We start from the raw sequence: 14,310 nt of genomic DNA, 5'->3' as shown, positions 1-14,310 counted from the left end.
TTGCAATTACTGCAGGTTCAATCCCACCTGGCCCAAGGTTGACTCAGCCTTCCATCCTTTATAAGGTAGGTAAAATGAGGACCAGATTGTTGGGGACAATAAGTTGACTTTGTATATAATATACAAATGGATGAAGACTATTGCTTGACATAGTGTAAGCCACCCGGAGAAGGGCGGGATATAAATGCAAATTTAAAAAAAGGGAAGAGAAGAGAAGAGAAGAGAAGAGAAGAGAAGAGAAGAGAAGAGAAGGAAATGGAATGGAATGGAATGGAAAGGAATAGAAAATAGGGAAGGGAAGGGAAGGGAAGGGAAGGGAAGAGAAGAGAAGAGAAGAGAAGAGAAGAGAAGAGAAGAGAAGAGAAGAGAAGAGAAGAGAAGAGAAGAGAATGGAATGGAATAGAAAATAGGGAAGGGAAGGGAAGGGAAGGGAAGGGAAGGGAAGGGAAGGAAGGGCAGAGAAGAGAAGAGAAGATGGAAAGGGAATGGAATGGAATGAAACAGAACAGAATACAGTAGAACAGAATTCTTTATTGGCCAAGTGTGATCGGACACACAGGAAACATTACAATGATCCACAAAACACACACATCTTCAAGAAAGCATACCTAGCAATACATTTTCAATCTTCTGGGTCCTCACCTGATCAGTGATGTTTGTTCGTGAAATATTGAGATAGGCTAACGAAGCCATCGCTGTCATAGCCTGGAACCCAGCATCCGTCACCATTTGACAATTATGCAAATTCAAGTAAATTAGATTTGGGCACCTAAAGAAGGGATATGAAACGTGGGAATGCTTCTTACTTAATCCTCGACTTACAAAACCCCTTGAGCCCAAAATTTCTGTTGCTAAGTGAGACGTTTGTTAGGTGAGCTTTGCCCCGTTTTGCGACCTCTCTCGCCACAGTTGTTCAGTGAATCACGGCAGTTGTTAAAAGTTAGTAACATGGTTGTTAAATGAATCTGGTCTCCCCCCCCACCATTGATTTTGCTTGTCAGAAAGTCGCAAAAGGGGTTGACATGACACGGCGACCGTCATAAATATGAGGAGTCCCTTGCCAAGCATCTGGATTTTGATCCTGTGACCACGGGAGAGCTGCAACACGGGAGAGCTGCACTTCGAACGAAGCGGTCGAAGTGCTGTCCCGGTGCTTGGAAGCTGTACGGGTCTGGATGGGGAGAAACAGACTCAGGCTCAATCCCTCCAAGATGGAGTGGCTGTGGATGCCGGCACCCCGGTACAGTCAGCTGCATCCGCAGCTGACTGTCGGGGGCGAGTTAGTGGCCCCAAAGGAGGTGGTTCGCAACTTGGGCGTCCTCCTGGATGGACGGCTGTCCTTTGATGAACATCTGGCGGCCGTCTCCAGGAGGGCCTTTTACCAAGTTCGCTTGGTCCGCCAGTTGCGTCCCTTCCTTGGAATGGAGATCCAATTTTTTTTTTTAAAGGCAACTAAGATTCTAGTATTACTATAATGAATAATACAATTTATTGTAATAGTACTGTAAGAAGTAATCACACACACACACATCTTCAAGAAAGCATACCTAGCAATACATTTTCAATCTTCTGGGTCCTCACCTGATCAGTGATGTTTGTTCGTGAAATATTGAGATAGGCTAATGAAGCCATCGCTGTCATAGCCTGGAACCCAGCATCCGTCACCACTTGACAATTATGCAAATTCAAGTAAATTAGATTTGGGCACCTAAAGAAGGGATATGAAACGTTGGAATGCTTCTTACTTACTCCTCGACTTACAAAGCCCCTTGAGCCCAAAATTTCTGTTGCTAAGTGAGACATTTGTTAGGTGAGCTTTGCCCCGTTTTGCGACCTCTCTCGCCACAGTTGTTCAGTGAATCATGGCAGTTGTTAAAAGTTAGTAACGTGGTTGTTAAATGAATCTGGTCTCCCCCCCCACCATTGATTTTGCTTGTCAGAAAGTCGCAAAGGGATGGGGATGCTACAGAGGTCATAAGTGTGAGAAATGGTCCTCGGTCACTTTTTTTCAGTGGTGTTGTAACTTCGGATGGTCGCTAAATGAACTATTGTAACTCAAGGACTAACAGCACACTAACAGCGCATTCCAAACTAAGAAAATTAAAGTGGAATTTTCAGGTAATAAAACAGACGTAAAGTATGCGCACGGAAACACAAACACACTCACTCATGCACACACAAACACACTCACTCATGCACACACAAACACACTCACTCATGCACACACAAACACACTCACTCATGCACACACAAACACACTCACTCATGCACACACAAACACACTCACTCATGCACACACAAACACACTCACTCATGCACACACAAACACACTCACTCATGCACACACAAACACACTCACTCATGCACACACAAACACACTCACTCATGCACACACAAACACACTCACTCATGCACACACAAACACACTCACTCATGCACACACAAACACACTCACTCATGCACACACAAACACACTCACTCATGCACACACAAACACACTCACTCATGCACACACAAACACACTCACTCATGCACACACAAACACACTCACTCATGCACACACAAACACACATACACACACGCAAAAACCTTTTGGATTTTGCAGCCCCCAAGGTCTCCTCAGGATATTGGAAGACTTTCTAGAACCTTCCCTTCCTTCCATCCATCCATCTCTATTCATCCTTCCTTCCATCCACCCATCCATCTATCCATCCATCCATTCTTCTCTATCTCTAGCCATCCATCCATCCATTCTTCTCTATCTCTAGCCATCCATCCATCCATCCTTCTCTATCTCTAGCCATCCATCCTTCCATCCATCCTTCCTTCCTTCCTTCCATCCATCTCTATCTATCCATCCTTCCTTCCTTCCTTCCATCCATCCTCACTCTATCTATTCATCCTTCCTTCCTTGGAATGGAGATCCAATTTTTTTTTTTTTTAAGGGTTTCGTTCCTTCCAAATGCTGGCATTACTGAACAATCTGTTTTGATGAATTTTAACGTTAACTCGCTTTTAAAATCCTGAGTGACATTCCGGCTTTGGGTATGTGAGGTCTAGGCTATTTTGCCACACTGAGGCCTCTTTGTCTGCGACCAGCGAAGCTTCACGGAATCATGTCGGATTTAATGTTTTCACAGCTAGAGAGGGAGAAAAATGTTGTTTAATCCTCACGCTCGGGTGTTAAAATTGATGCCAGAGCTACATGAATGGCATTCATTCATTCAGTCGGCTGCTTCCATCTGGGGACCGAGTCAAAAAAACTAAACATCTTATGGCTTTAAGCCCCCCCTCCCCTCCCCGCCCCAACCAATTTCGTAAAATAATTATTAGTATGAGCTCTAACACCCATCCATCTATCCATCCATCCATCCATATCTATCTATCTCTATCTATTTATCTCTATCTATTTATCTCTATCTATCTATCCATCCATCCATATCTATCTATCCATCCATCCATCCATCCATCTCTCTCTCTATCCATCCACCCATCCATCTATCCATCCATCCATCCATCCATCCATATCTATCTATCTCTATTTCTATCCATCCACCCATCCATCTATCCATCCATCCATATCTATCTATCCATCCTTCTCTATCTCTAGCCATCCATCCTTCCTTCCTTGGAATGGAGATCCAATTTTTTTTTTTTAAAAAGGGTTTCGTTCCTTCCAAATGCTGGCATTACTGAACAATCTGTTTTGATGAATTTTAATGTTAACTCGCTTTTAAAATCCTGAGTGACATTCCGGCTTTGGGTATGTGAGGTCTAGGCTATTTTGCCACACTGAGGCCTCTTTGTCTGCGACCAGCGAAGCTTCACGGAATCATGTCGGATTTAATGTTTTCACAGCTAGAGAGGGAGAAAAATGTTGTTTAATCCTCACGCTCGGGTGTTAAAATTGATGCCAGAGATACATGAATGGCATTCATTCAGTCAGTCAGCTGCTTCCATCTGGGGACTGAGTCAAAAAAACTAAACATCTTATGGCTTTAAGCCCCCCCCTCCCCTCCCCGCCCCAACCAATTTCGTAAAATAATTATTATTATGAGCTCTAACACCTAGTGTGGTTGATTTGGGTGACGACCAATCTGCCATGGATTTCTGTAAATGACGCCTCGCTATATTTTTTTTATGGGAGAGACGCCCTGTCTGCCTCTGGATCCTCTGGTGAGAGCCGTCCAATATGGTGGAACCCCTAGCATTGCTCTTAGCTTCTTCAGACCATGCAACCATGCCAAGGTAGTGCTTTATAGCAAGGGATTCTCTCTCTCTCTCTCTCTCTGTGTCTCCCTCCCTCCCTCTATCTCTAGCCATCCATCCTTCCTTCCATCCACCCATCCATCTATCCATCCATCCATCCCCCTCACTCTATCTATTCATCCCCCCCTCTATCTTTCTATCCATCCACCCCCTCTCTCTCTATCCGTCCATCCATCCATCCTTCTCTATCTATCTCTATTTCTATCCATCCTTCAATCCTTCTTTCCATCCATCCTTCTCTATCTATATCTATCTTTCCATCCATCCATCCATCCATCCATATCTATCTATCCATCCATCTCTATCTATTCATCCTTCCTTCCATCCATCCATCCATCTCTATCCATCCATCCATCCATCCATCCATCCATCCATCTCTCTCTCTTTATCCATTTTTCCATTCATTTAGCCATCCATCATTCTTCTCTATCTACCTCTATCCATCCATCTATCCATCCATCCATCTCTATCTATTTATCTCTATCTATCCATTCTTCCATCCATCCATCCATCCATCCATCCATCCATCCATATCTGTCCAGCCAGCCAGCCAGCCAGCCATCTCTCTCTCCCTCTCTCTCTCTCTCTCTCTCCCTCCCTCCGTCCCTCTCTCTCTATCCATCCATCCTTCCTTCCATCCATCCATCTATCCATTCCCCTTTGTTCACGCGCTCTCTCTCTCTATCCATCCACCCCTCTCTCTCTATCCATCCATCCATCCATCTCTCTATCTATCTATCTATCCATCCATCCATCCATCCATCCATCCATCCATCCATTCTTCTCTATCTCTATCTACCATCCTTCCATCCATCCATATCTTCTTCCGGGTGCAATTCAAGGTGTTGGTTATCACCTTTAAAGCGCTCTATGGCATAGGACCAGGTTATTTATGAGACCGCCTGCTGCTACCAATAGCCTCCCATCGATCCGTGAGCTCCCATAGAGAGGGTCTCCTCAGGGTGCCATCGGTCAAACAATGTAGATTGGCGACCCCCAGGGGGAGAGCCTTCTCTGTGGGGGCTCCTGCCCTCTGGAATGAGCTGCATTCGAGGATACGTCAACTTTCTGATCTCCGGACCTTTTGCCGCAAGCTAAAGACTTTTTAATTTCATCGTGCAGGGCTGGCTTAATGAAGTTTTTTATTGGGGTTTTATTATAGTCTTATATTCCTTCAGCCTTTAATTTAAGTAGTTTTTAAATGTTTTTTAACTTTCTGAGTTGTACTTTTACCTTGGCCGTAAACCGCCCTGAGTCCTTCAGGAGAAGGGCGGTATATAAATTAAATAAATAAATAAATAAATAAATAAATAAATAAATAAATAAATAAATAAATAAATAAATATCCATCCATCCATCCTTCTCTTTATCTCTATCCATCCATCCTTCTATCCATCCATCCTTCTCTATCTATTTATCTCTATCTATCCATCCTTCCATCCATCCACCAATCCATATCTATCTATCCAGCCAGCCATCTCCATCTCTCTCTCTCTCTCTCTCTCTCTCTCCATCCTTCCATCCATCCATCCATTCATCCCTATCTATCTATCTATCTATCTATCTATCTATCTATCTATCTATCTATCTATCTATCTCTCTCCTATGTGTCCATCCATCCATCTATCATGGCTGCTCACTTCAAAGATTCTGGGTGGCTTATAACATATCCAAAAATACAATTAAAACAAATTAAACAATGGCAAAACATAAGAACGTTGACAAACAAAACAGTCATAACAATCAAAGGGTTTTGTACAGAGACTAACCCCAGGTCTGGGATGAGACTTAGATCTTGAGGGCCTTTTAAAATGCCAGAAAAATGGGTGCCTAATTTAACTTGGGGTGAGGTAATTCTATCCAGAGGACAGGGGCTTCGAGAATGAGGTCTGCTTACTTGGTGCCACAAGGTGCCATATTTAATTGAGGGGAGGCAAAATGTAGCTGAGATTTTATTTCCCTGAAATGTACAGGATAGAACAGTCTTCAACATTCCATTCATTCATTCATTCATTCATTCATTAATCCATCCTTCCATCCATCCATCCATCCATCCATTTCTTCAGCCACCCATCTCAGTCAAGGTCTCTGGGCGGCTTACCATTTTTTAAAAAAATGTTTTTGTTAGTAAGAAAGACATAACTTCTAATTATGTGTGCTAATCTTTGTTCTGAGGCAGAGCTAGTTAAAATGAGTTTTCAAAAACACTTCTTTAAGAGGGAGTGATAACAACCCCGATGACTCCCAGGAATATAAATCTTTCCACCCTCCACCATTCAGTCAGAACGGAAGAAGCTTCTTGGACGAGAAGCGAAACGCCTTCAAGGAAAAACACAGAAAGTCCAGTTGCCTTATGAAAGAGCATCGTTGGGACAACCATGACCTGGGCGACTGAGAATCTCCATAGACACTTCTTTAAAAATTCATGTGCTAAGTAGCAGCAAATAAAAAAACACCTTACAATGTGATTGATACCTGTCAGATATTTTCACAAGGGAAATGTCGGAAACATAGCAACAATCAGCCAAATTGAGTTCTTTTAATTTTGAAGCTGAATTACCGTCGACAAACGCTTTTATTCCTGAATCACTGATTCTGAAACATGAATAGAAAATACTTATTCTTATCTTAGTCACGTTTCTAAAATTACATTTTAATAAGTTTAGTATTTGGATCCAAGGGGATAAATGCTACTTTGAATATATAGCAATCGACATCAGTCTTCAGAGATATCAATTTCTAAAAGAAATGCAACCAGGCCAATTTCTATTAATATTTCAAATAAATTTGTCTACTTTATAAACTAAACGTAAGACTGATTGGAACTTTCTCTGTATGGTAGCCAGATTATTAACAGCTTGATTCATATTCTTAACTCATATTTGCTTTCACGGAATTCTGTTTAAGGTTGCAGCTATAGATCTGTTTCATTAAATTTTTAAAACAGAACAATGTAATAAAATACCATTGCACCACCTTTTAATTTCCCCCCACGAAAGCTAATTGTAATTGCATGTAGCAATCAATAGCCAAAATTCAGTCAGCATAACCCAAAAGTCACTTTGGGGTCACTCATTCTGACTATGAGGGCCACTCAAAATCCTATATGTAATTTTGGGATGATTTAATTATCACGTAAAGATCCCCTCACCTGGAATATTTGTTTATTTAATATAGTATTCTTGTTAACTAGGGATAAGAAAACTTATAACTAAAGCGGGAGGAAAATTTATCATTGATTGATTTTCAGCATCCAGCCAGGGTGCATTCTATATATTTAATGTTGAATTTATTTGATATTTGTGTCATTTTTTTGTAAACAATTTTTTTTCTTTTTTATTGTTGTTGTTAGTGTTTGAGGCAGGGGTGAAATGCTCTCGATTTGGACCGGATCGCCTGATCCGGTAGCGATTGCGGTGGGTGGTTCGGAGAACCGATAGCAAAAATCCCTGCCCCCCTACATGTCCAGCTGAGCCGTGCAATCATCAGAGGTTTTTTGTTTTTTTTTCTTTTAAAAGCATTTTTTCTTCGGCTGAAAAAATGCTTTTAAAAGTTAAAAAAAAAGCCTCTGATGATCGCGCGGCTCAGCTGGGATCGTCAGAACCCTTTGAAAGCATTTTTTCTACAACCTCTTCGGCCAAAGACATTGTAAAAAAATGCTTTTAAAAGGCTCCTCTGGTGATCCCCAGCTGAGTTGCCTGATCATCAGAGGCTTTTAAAAGCATTTTTTTACAACCTCTTCGACCGAAAAGGTTGTAGAAAAAATGCTTTTAAAAGTGAAAAAAAAAAGTTGGCCACGCCCACCCAGTCACATTACCACCACCACCCACCACCAAGCCACGCCCACAGAACTGGTAGTAACAAATTTTACATTTCACCCCTGGTGCAGAAGCTTCTGTGCATGCGCAGAAGTGGCGCGCGCATGAGCAAACTGGTAGGAAAGTTCAGTGAAACCCACCACTGAACTGCGGTGACCAAAACTGGATGCAGTATTCCAGGTGTGGTTTAATAAGGCAAGACTAATACTTTCCCTGATTGTGATTCTATGTTGATGTGGTGCTGAGTTGCAGGCAAACTGGTTTGCATATTTTGGCTTTATGAGTATTCTGGGTTTTTTTTTTTATTATTTCTTTCTGATGTAATGCAACGACCTCGATACTTAGGAATGAGTAAAAAAATCAATTCCGTTCAAACAAGTGATTCCATCATGCAGCTATAACAATACCTTGTGCAGCCGGATAGATTGAGGATAACGATATATTCCAGTGGTACAATTAACTTGAGAGAGATATCTGTTATTTTCTGGCAATTGGCCACGCAAATTTGATTCATTTGGGGCCAGAATTTGCTCATGACTTTGAAACTCAGATCCGTAAGCCGGTTACTCCCTGTTGACACAATGCACCATCAGGTCACTCTAACCCAGCATGAAAAACCTACTTGAACCCCATATATTACGACCACAACCAAGCCCCAAATTTCTGTTGTGAAGCAAGATGTTTGTTCAGCAAGTTTTGCCCCATTTTACAACCTTTCTTGCCGCGGTCATTAAGTGGATCTCTGCCGTTGTTAGGTTAATCACACGGTCGTTAAGTGAATCAGGATTCCCCCCCTTGACTTTGCTTGTCAGAAGGTCACAAAAGGGGATCACGTTACATACACACCCAGGGGACACTGCAACCCTCATAAATATGAGTCAGTTGCCAAGTGTCCAAATTTTGATCGCTTGACCATTGGGAAGGCTGCAACGGTCGTAAGAGTGAAAAGCGGTCATAAGTCACTTTTTTTCAGATCCATTGTAACTTTGAACGGTCGCTAAATGAACTGTTGTAAGCCGAGAACTACTTATAGTAGCAACTGGAATGTTATCTAAAGCAGAGGTGTCAAACTTGATTTCATTGAAGGCCGCATCAGAGTTGTGTTTGACCTCAGGGGCTAGGGTGGTGTGGCTGGGGTAGGCATGGCCAGCTCACCGTCACTCATGTTGGGGGGGCACCTGTGGTGGCCAAGTGCTAAGGTAGGACTTCCCTGAGACCCTCCCTCAGTCTCATTATAATCGCCTTCCTTCCTTCCTTCCTTCCTTCCTTCCTTCCTTCCTTCCTTCCTTCCTTCCTTCCTTCCTTCCTTCCTTCCCTCTTCATCCTCCTTTCTTCTTCTTTCCCCTCGTTCCTTATTTTTCCTTCTTTGCTCTCTTCCAACCTTTCCTTCTTTTCCTTTGTCTTTCTTCTTTCCCTTTCTCCTTTCCTGTCCCTTCTTGCATGATCATTTCCACGGGCCAGATCTAAGTTTGACACCCCTGATCTAAAGTGCATATTTAGATATAAATATATAGACCTAAACATATATATATAGATCTAAATAAAGATCTAAAGTGAAAGGAAATAGGAATGTTAGTTAAAAATGACATGTTCTTATTACTACATTTTTATTACTACATTACTGTTCTTACTACTAGAATTACTACATTTTTCACTAACCTTGAATCTTCATGTTAACAAGCTGACAGGCGTTTAATGCTTGGACTCCAATGTCGGACACGTGTGGAGATTCATTGAATTCAACCGACTCAATCCTTTGGCACTTTGATACCAAAGCCTTGAAGAGAAGAGGAAGCCATTCAATAAAAACATGACATCCTTTCTTAAAATGCCTTTGAGCTATATATATATAAAAATAGCTGTGTGTGTGTATGTATGTTCCAGCATAACTCTGGAACGCCTCAAGCAATTTCAACCAAACTTGGTACACAGATGACTTACTCTCTGGAAACAAATACTGCGGGGGTAAGACACCCCTAACACCCCTTGGGGGGGTGTTCTGTTAACATACAGCATGTTGTGCCTTAAAATGGCTTCTACTGGACTGCTTTAAAATGGCTTCTACTGTACAGCACAGTGGAGTTGCCATGGTAATGGCTTCATAGCGCTCCATGAGGGGCTCACTCTGGTAAGGGGGAAAATCCAACATTAGAAATCATGTTTGCTCCGGATATTTTCAACAAGGTTTTGATGCTCAATAAAACATTACTGCAACTCCCATGGCTGGCTGGGGAATTCTGGGAGTTGAAGTCCACAAGTCTTGAAGTTGCCAAAATTGGAGATCCCTGATTTATCTTTTATTCCTTCTGTCATAGAATAGAATAGAATAGAATAGAATAGAATAGAATAGAATAGAATAGAATAGAATAGAATAGAACAGAACAGAACAGAACAGAACAGAACAGAACAGAACAGAATAGAATAGGAATAGGAATAGGAATAGGAATAGGAATAGGAATAGGAATAGGAATAAAACAGAATAGAATAGAATTCGTTATTGTCCAAGTGTGATTGGACACACAAGGAATTTGTCTTAGGTGTATTTGCTCTCAGTGTACATAAGGAGAATAAAATACATTCATCAAGAATAAAAAGTTACAACACTTAGTGATAGTCAAGGTTACTAATAAGTCATATGCAGATTACATGGTGTTCTACTGGAAAAAGCATCACCTCTTCAGTTTAATTTGGATGAGAATTTTAATGGATTAAATATAAAAAACCTCCAAGAAAAGAAAAAAGCATTTGGTAGGTTGTTGTTAATATAAAACTACTACTTTGAACAACCTGGAAATGAATTGTATTTTTTTAAAAAAACATTCCCATAACCTATTCCTAGGACACCCAACCAGTGGATATATGGTGAATTAGGAAGCATTGTCAAAGGAAAGGTTTCAAAGCCATTGATTCCTTGTTTTCTCTTAAGAGAGGCAGACCAATCAGAATAGATCTGGAAGGGACCTTTGAGGTCTTCTAGTCCAACCCGCTGCTCAAGCAGGAGACCTTATATTATTTCAGACAAGTGGCTGTCCAGTCTCTCCTTAAAAACCTCCACTGTTAGAGGACCCAGAACTTCCATTTCACTGGCTAATTGTTTTCACTTTTAGGAAATGTCTACTTAGTTCTAGGTTGCTTCTCTCCTTGACTCGTTTCCATCCATTGTTTCTTCTCCTGCCTTCTGGTGCTTTGGACCAATAGTAACTGATCTTGGAGGGATCTCGGAGTCCTTCCGGACAACCATTTAAATATGAGCCAACATGTGCAGCAGCTGCCAAAAAAGCCAATACAGTTCTAGGCTGCATAAACAGAGGGATAGAGAATCAAGATTGTTAATTGTTAATACCACTTTATAATGCCTTGGCAAGGGCACACTTGGAATCCTGCATTCAGTTTTGGTCGCCACGATGTAAAAAAGATGCTGAGACTCTAGAAAGAGTGCAGAGAAGAGCAACAAAGATGATTAGGGGACTGGAGGCTAAAACATATGAAGAACGGTTGCAGGAACTGGGTATGTCTAGCTTAATGAAAAGAAGGACTAGGAGAGACATGATAGCAGTCTTCCAATATCTCAGGGGCTGCCACAAAGATGAGGGAGTCAAGCTATTCTCCAAAGCACCTGAGGACAGGACAAGAAGCAATGGGTGGAAACCAATCAAGGAGAGAAGCAACTTAGAATTAAGGAGAAATTTCCTGACAGTTAGAACAATTAATCAGTGGAACAACTTGCCTGCAGAAGTTGCGGATGCTCCAACACTGGAGGTTTTAAGATGAGATTGGATAACCATTGGTCTGAAGTAGTGTAGGGTTTCCTACTTCTAGGGGTTGGACTAGAAGACCTCCAAAGTCCCTTCCAACTCTGTTATTCTATTCTATTCTATTCTATTCTATTCTATTCTATTCTATTCGATTCGATTCGATTTGATTCTACTCTACTCTACTCTACTCTACTCTACTCTACTCTACTCTACTCTACTCTACTCCACTCCACTCCATCTATTCTATTCTATTCTATTCTATTCTATTCTATTCTATTCTATTCTATTCTATTCTATTCTATTCTATTCTATTCTACTCTACTCTACTCTACTCCATTCCACTCCACTCCATCTATTCTATTCTATTCTATTCTATTCTATTCTATTCTATTCTATTCTATTCTACTCTATTCTATTCTATTCTATTCTATTCTATTCTATTTATTTATTTTGTCACAACAGTATATATAAGCATAAGCATGAAAATAAATATATAATATATAAGCATATATATAAGCATAAGTATGTAATAACTATATTAATTGGATATAATGAAAGGAAACAATAGGACAGGAACTGTAGGCACGTTTCTATTCTATTCTATTCTATTCTATTCTATGCTATGCTATGCTATGCTATGCTATGCTATGCTATGCTATTCTATTCTATTCTATTCTATTCTATTCTATTCTATCTGACAGAAAAGAGGTTTAAAAGGGGAAAAATACTGTTCCTAAAGTTTCCAGTTATCTCCTTGGGGATGTTTGGCAGCATCCTTCAAAAATTCCTCTAAGCGTGCCTTGGAGTTGCGGAGCTAATGGTTTAAATAAAGCTGAGAGACACAAGGGATTTCTGAATGTAGAGAAATCACTCCAGGAAATAACAGAGGCTGGACTGGAGCCTTCACCGTTTAAACCTGAAAAAACAGGTGGATCCGAACCAAAGGTCTGTTTAATATCCAGCATTCTTTTTCTACAGAGGTCAAGAAAAGCTCAAGAACCATTGCTCTCTACTCCTGGCATCTGTCAACAATTGGTATCGATAAATATGACTTCTGCCTATCACTGCTTCATCTGCTACTAATTTTCCCCGGTTCCTTTCTAAAAATCTTCTTTTTCATTTTTAAATACAGTGAGGTAGACTAGCATATGCAAAATTCCATACAGACATTTATTGTGTTGTTTGCCATTTCTTTCCTGAAAAATCCCAACAGGAAATTTGTCTGTATAAATTTGTAGTACTGTATTTTTCGGAGCATAAGACGCTATAAGACGCACCTACCTTTTTTGGGGGAGGAAAACAAGAAAAAAAAATTAGCCTCAGCCTCCCAGCAATTTGCCTCCTTGCAGCAAACAGCAAACAGGCCCCTTCAGCTTCAGCACAGCCTGAGCAGCACAAGCAGCTGATTGTCAGTTTGAGCTGCCTCCCGACCATCAGCTGTTTCAGGCTGCAGGGATTGCCATAGCCCATTCTGATCCCCGCCGCCCGGAACGGTTTTTCTCATGAGTGCATTAGGAACAGGCTCCTCCTGTTCCTCTGCCTCATTGCTATCAGTCTCTGGAGGCTCTGGAGTCTGCACCTCACTTCCCGATGGCCCTGGCCCCACCTCTGCCTCATCACTGTCCGACTCTGTTGCCAGCTCCGCAGGCTGCTGGCGGACCACAACAGGCAGAGTGATGCCAACCCGGACTGTCACACAACACAATGATTGGACCGCATGACCGATTGTTTTGAGAAAGTAGGAAAATGTTCGCTTTTAACGGGGTGAAAACTGCGGGAGTTTCCGAGTGGTTTTTCACCAGATATGTGCCAATATGAACAGCGGTGGGTTTCAGAAATGCTTACCACCTGTTTGCTTTGTGCACACCTTCCGCACATGCGCCCAGCCTTCTGTTGTGCCTCGCCCGCCCCCCTCTCCGCAGCCGCACCCCTCCCATCTTCTGCTATCTCAGCCAGAGATTGATAGTGAAGAAGAATGGCCTGGCATGCCTCCAGCCCCCAGGCCTGGCACCATGCCCAGACAGACTGAGCAAACAAACCTCCCTCCTATAGCATGTGCACCTGAAGCCAGCCACGAGCTAGAATTGCCGGCAGCTGAGGAGGAAGATGAAAGGTGGGCTGATCCTCGCTTCCGGAGAATGGAGAGGCGACGTCAGCAAAAGGAAGGGAGGGGCAGGCCTGGATAAGTGCTGAGTCATGGAGCCATATAAAGGATCTGCTTTTTGGCATTCTTTGAGTCAGGCAAAGTCTCATCTGGTTGCTGAAGTCACACCTTGGTTTCCTGCCTGCCCTGAGAACTCTGACAGGAATTTGGCAAAGCTGCAGAGGCTTCGTGGCCACGCTTGATACAGATTTCCCAGACCCAGCCGTCAGAGGAAGAATGGGACACGACACCTTCCACGCATGCACCCGGCTTCAAAAACGTGGCTAAATAGTACGGCATTACGTCTGGGCAAGAGTTTGGGTTC

The 14,310-nt window shown here is 41.9% G+C and overlaps 1 protein-coding gene across 1 annotated transcript in view; it reads right to left on the bottom strand.

Moving 5' to 3' along the window:
• FBXL13 (F-box and leucine rich repeat protein 13) overlaps positions 1–14,310 on the bottom strand; it is a 97,926-nt gene that overhangs the window by 13,628 nt on the left and 69,988 nt on the right. Inside the window, exons 14-17 of the mRNA XM_058190493.1 lie at positions 9,747–9,864; positions 8,495–8,657; positions 6,745–6,864; positions 1,582–1,708 (exon numbers count right to left, since the gene is read on the bottom strand). Coding sequence (XP_058046476.1) covers positions 1,582–1,708; positions 6,745–6,864; positions 8,495–8,657; positions 9,747–9,864 — 528 coding nt within the window. The remainder of the gene's footprint in view (positions 1–1,581; positions 1,709–6,744; positions 6,865–8,494; positions 8,658–9,746; positions 9,865–14,310) is intronic.

This window comes from Ahaetulla prasina, chromosome 7 (assembly GCF_028640845.1).
Source record: "Ahaetulla prasina isolate Xishuangbanna chromosome 7, ASM2864084v1, whole genome shotgun sequence".
In the NCBI taxonomy this organism is placed as follows: Eukaryota; Metazoa; Chordata; class Lepidosauria; order Squamata; family Colubridae; genus Ahaetulla; species Ahaetulla prasina.
Note: the sequence above shows the minus strand (reverse complement) of the source record. Positions and strands in the feature narration are given on the sequence as shown.